At 44.0% G+C, this 4,626-nt stretch overlaps 3 protein-coding genes across 3 annotated transcripts; 1 reads left to right on the forward strand and 2 right to left on the reverse strand.

Moving 5' to 3' along the window:
* Positions 1-98: 98 nt before the first annotated feature.
* Positions 99-1,554, reverse strand: FTJAE_14202 (salicylate 1-monooxygenase; the record flags this gene model as incomplete). Its single annotated transcript, XM_037347413.1, has 3 exons — positions 99-707; positions 771-973; positions 1,029-1,554. The coding sequence occupies 3 exons, from the start codon at positions 1,552-1,554 to the stop codon at positions 99-101; spliced, it is 1,338 nt and encodes a 445-aa protein (XP_037198787.1).
* A 327-nt stretch (positions 1,555-1,881) lies between these two features.
* FTJAE_14203 (1-acyldihydroxyacetone-phosphate reductase) lies at positions 1,882-2,765 on the forward strand (the record flags this gene model as incomplete). The annotated part of the gene is made up of 3 exons (XM_037347414.1): positions 1,882-2,186; positions 2,376-2,613; positions 2,730-2,765. 3 exons carry the CDS (start codon positions 1,882-1,884, stop codon positions 2,763-2,765), a joined length of 579 nt encoding a protein of 192 aa, XP_037198788.1.
* Positions 2,766-3,584: 819 nt separating this feature from the next.
* Positions 3,585-4,262, reverse strand: FTJAE_14204 (uncharacterized protein; the record flags this gene model as incomplete). The annotated part of the gene is made up of 2 exons (XM_037347415.1): positions 3,585-3,922; positions 3,983-4,262. 2 exons carry the CDS (start codon positions 4,260-4,262, stop codon positions 3,585-3,587), a joined length of 618 nt encoding a protein of 205 aa, XP_037198789.1.
* Positions 4,263-4,626: the final 364 nt, after the last annotated feature.

A 4,626-nucleotide genomic window follows, 5' to 3' on the forward strand; every position in this document is an offset into this window, starting at 1 on the left:
ATATACAAGAATATATTAATAAAATTAGGAAATTAAAAAGTTATAGTATTATTTAAAGAGTAATAATTAAAGCAAAACTTAAATAACATTGACAGACCCTAGCTCAGTAATCTAAGAAACCTATGTCCTGCCTCCGTAACCATGCCATTGACATCAAAATCCCATATTCTTCTTTGGTGTTCGACAAGCTCTGCCTTGCATTTGTGGGAATCTCGACCAGTCTTGAGGTTTCTCCACTGATAAAGGTCCCCGATATCGCGAGATCCTTGCACAAGCCACTGGGATCTCTCGAGGCGCACATTACTGTAGGCCCGGAAAGCAGCCGAAATAGCTTTGATCCTACTATGTGCGCCCTCCTCATTGATGTGGTCCAAGGCCAAGTCTAACGTGGTAGCCAAGACGAGAGCGTCTTCTACGCCCATACAGGCACCAGCTCCGAGGAAAGGTGTGGTGGCGTGAGCAGCGTCTCCCGCTATACAAACCCGACTTTCGGCATATGTAGACACTGGATGGTCAGCCGTGTCGAATAGAGCCCATTTTGTAAGGTTTTGTGGCAGCCTCTGAATGATCTTCTGGATCGATGGGCTCCAGTCAGAAACATATCGGCTCAACTCATCTCTTGTCGCAGCTGCTGTCATCTTTTCCCCTTCCCATTCCCCATGTTCGTGGACAAATACCGCAATGTTGAGGAAAGTCCAGTTAGCCACCTTTAAGCCAGTCAGTAAATTACGAAAATCCAGCCATCAAAAGCACGGTAGGAGATGTCTTACGGGATATGAAACGATAGCCACTCCAGGCCCCATGTGCGTGCATTGATTCATTCCTTTGTCGGGGCCAAATGCGGCTACTGCATCTGCAATAGGTAGAAGAGCTCTATACGCAACCTTGTGAGCAAAGTGCGCCTGCGAGGGTAAAGTGTCGACGCCCGCCAATAGTTGCCGGGTTCGCGAGCGGACTCCGTCACACCCAATCACTGGACCGCATTAGATGAGCCACCAGTGCACGTAAATGTATATAGGAGACCTTACCGCCGTCGACCTCGTAAATGCTTTGGTCCGAAAATGTGAGAATGACCTTGTCGTTGCTCGCTTCGTCTTGCAAGTCTTTCAGTTGTTTGCCCAGCTTGATCGAGCCGGCGGGTAGCATGCTGGCCATCTCATGTAACAAATGGGATCTGAGGCACCCTTTGTAATCCAGATTTCTTGCTGATACTTCAAAAAGTAGAGAGTCCTCGGACTCTGCTTCTTCTTGCGTGGTGGGGTTGAAACCATCCCAGTAACGATTGCAGGGATGGCGGTTGACCTCTCCAATGCGCTCCAAGGCTTCCAACAAGCGAGGGTCTAATCGTTTCATGCACTCGCGTGCGACGCCAGTAAATGCGAAACCAGCACTGACTTCAGTAAGCTCTTGAGCTTGCTCAAAGACGGTGACCTCAATTCCACGTTTCAACAATCCTATCGCTACCATCAAACCTACAATACCACCTCCTATCACTGCGATTTCGAATGATCCCTCTGTCTGCTTTGCAACAGAGTCACGCTGCTTGTTACTCATATTGACGGTCGTTTTGTATGGATAGCGGAGGATCAGAAGATGCTTCAGCCCAAAGGAAAGTTTAGTGTAGTAACCTGATATATAATATGCTGAAAACCGTTGCGAACAGAGGTACAAATAACTATTGTTCCCAACTTCATGGCGTGCGTAATGTCGAGCTTTCCATCAATGTTTCATTATAGCATGCACGCCAGCGATCTGCTTAGCGCCTTACGGAATATCATATCGGAGTTTTGTTTATTAGCGACATGGTATATCTTTCCGTTACATGCAACTTTTCTTACATACACAGATCATCTCTTTATCCATATCATATCAATTTTAAGCATGAAGAAGACAGTTCTGATTACCGGATGCAGCGCTGGTGGCCTTGGCTATGCTTTGGCTGAAGAGTTTCACAAACTTGGCTATCACGTCATCGCCACAGCCCGAGACACGACAAAGATTGGCCCCCTGGCAAACAAACACGACGTCGACGTCTTCCCTCTCGACGTCACATTGCCTGAATCCATCTCGGATTTACATGCTAAGATGCAAGCCAAGGGAATCAGACTAGATATTCTTGTCAATAATGCTGGTTGCGCCACTTTCAACCCCTTAGTGCACGCGGATATCGGTAATGCCAAAGCTTTGTATGATGTGAACGTGTGGGGTTCTCTGCGAGTCACGCAGGAATTTATACCACTGCTAGTAAGCACTCAAGGAGTGATACTAAACATCGCGTCTATGGCTGGAGCAGTTCCTCTAGCATGGCAGGGAAAGTGTTTCCATCAATTCAACACCCAATAACTAACGTCGCTGTATACAGGCATTTACAACAGTTCGAAAGCCGCCATGACTTTTATCTCCGAGACGCTCAAGATTGAGCTCGAACCTCTGGGAGTCCGTGTAGTGACAGCCATGGTTGGTGCTATCAATACCGAAATATACGATGGCTGCGATGTCGCACTACCAAATGACTCGTGGTATAAACCGATCGAGAGCATAATTCAAAGGCAAGCAAGGGGAGAAATGCAACTGCCCAACAACGAGGCAGTAGAAGTCACAGCAGCGTCTATCGTGAGAGATACGCTTAGTGGGCGAAGGGGGAAGATCTGGCGTGGTGGGGAAGCGGGAATAGCTAGTGTTGGCTCATGGCTTTTTCCGGTTTGGCTTGTTGAAACTATTCTCCACAGAAACAGAGGCTTATCTGCACTTCGAAAGGCACATAGACAAACTTAGAACTTTAAATAAATAGAGTCTATAAGACTTTACTTTATTATTATTATTATTATTAAAGTAGTAACCTTCTATTAAGACTTAATAGGACTTTGATAATTATTAGATAATAATTTTAAAGTTCAGGACTTATTATTATAGAGTTTTAGCCTAAGTATAGTTTTAAGTAAATTATTTATCAGTCGTGTCTAAGAGAGTATATCTGTTAAGATTGTTAGATAAATGTTTATTAAAATAAACTTAATTCCAGTAAGATAGCTAAATAACTATTTAAGTCTCTAATATTTTCAATATTAAAGGTCCTGACGATTTCTATATTACCTACAGAGCCAAATCTGAATATATACTCCACTACTATCTTCTAATTAGTCTATTGAATCACATTATGGCCTGCATCAACCTAGGACCAATGCCCTTCAGCTCACGCTGGAACTCTTGGTGGTCACACAATCGACAGTCTACCTGCAGACCAGGAGCAAAAGCAACTATGCCAAAAAGTACAAAGAAGCAATGGCCAGGTAGCCTACCAGTTCTTTCAACTATCTCGGAGGCTTATCAGGTTACGTCAATTAGGTAAGAGGGCTCAATGCAAGATTAAGATGATAGAAGCATACTAACATCAAATGCTTAGGGTACCTATAATGTTTATATTTTGAAGATGTATTATAGTCTTAAATATGAATGCTTTCCTAATTACTTTAATCCTCAGAATCATCACGTTTTGCGAGGACTTGGCCAAAAGTGCTCCGGGCGGCTTTCATAACCCTGGCGGGGTTTTGAAACTCCCACTTGCCCTGAAGAGCAACATTGCACTAAGAGAACCATGGGTACTCACGCCATCCAGCTCCCCCTCTGGCGTTCTTTGAAGACTGTAGCTCCTTATGTAGGTCCTTAGCACTCCCGTCTCTGACCAATTCCACCGCGACGCCCGTGATCCTTTCATATTCCAACGCCAAGTCTTCAAGAGTGTCCACTCCGTACTGAAACTTGAAGCTGCCTCCGTTACCAGCTACCACATCCGGCTGCTTCAGAAGCTCAATAGTCCACATAGCTGCATCATCCATCGGAGTCCATGGGATCTTCCGCTTGTGCACATCCCCCCGGTAATGAAGGTTTGCTGACTTGCCATCCGACTCAAAGGGCCCTACGCCTGGCAGACGAAGATAATCAGCGAAGAAGCCTGTAATGATATACACTGGCTAGATCGGACTCGTGGCTGCAGCATGATCGACGAAGGCCGGGACGCCGTTGTACAGTTCGAAGTCACCAAAGGTAATTGACAACCAGTTACTATTCCAGGTCGGGGCCACAAACGTTTTGACGCCTGCTCTTTCGGCAGCGTGAAGAAGCAAGAGGCACCCGTCGAGGTTCAACACAGGATCAGCTTGGTAGGCGCAAATAACTGCATCTACACCAATAACGGCGCCATCAAGGGCTGGTATATCATGGTAGTTATCGCTCTGGATAAAAGACTCCAGTTGCTCCGTCATTGTGGTGTTAAGCTTTCCTGGGCTTCGTCCAAGTCCTCAAACCTGCACCCCGTTGTTCAGGGCAGCCTGAGCCAGGCGCTGGCCAATCGGGCCTGTAATGCTGATAATTAATATCAAGGACAATTAAAAAGGCGTAATTTTACTTGACCTTATGAAATTTGTAAGTTTTATTAATTAAATCTTTTAAGATATTACTTTCAGTCTTAATATATTAGATATTTATAATAAATTACTTAAGAAAGTTATAATTAAAGTAATTTATAATATATTTTAAAATAATATTTAACTTTAAAGTTTACTTAAAGTAATTTATTTAATATAATTTCTTTAGATATTAATTTAAATAAATTAAAGAATAAATAAT

This window comes from Fusarium tjaetaba, assembly GCF_013396195.1.
Source record: "Fusarium tjaetaba strain NRRL 66243 chromosome Unknown NRRL66243_c0000611, whole genome shotgun sequence".
NCBI lineage: Eukaryota > Fungi > Ascomycota > Sordariomycetes > Hypocreales > Nectriaceae > Fusarium > Fusarium tjaetaba.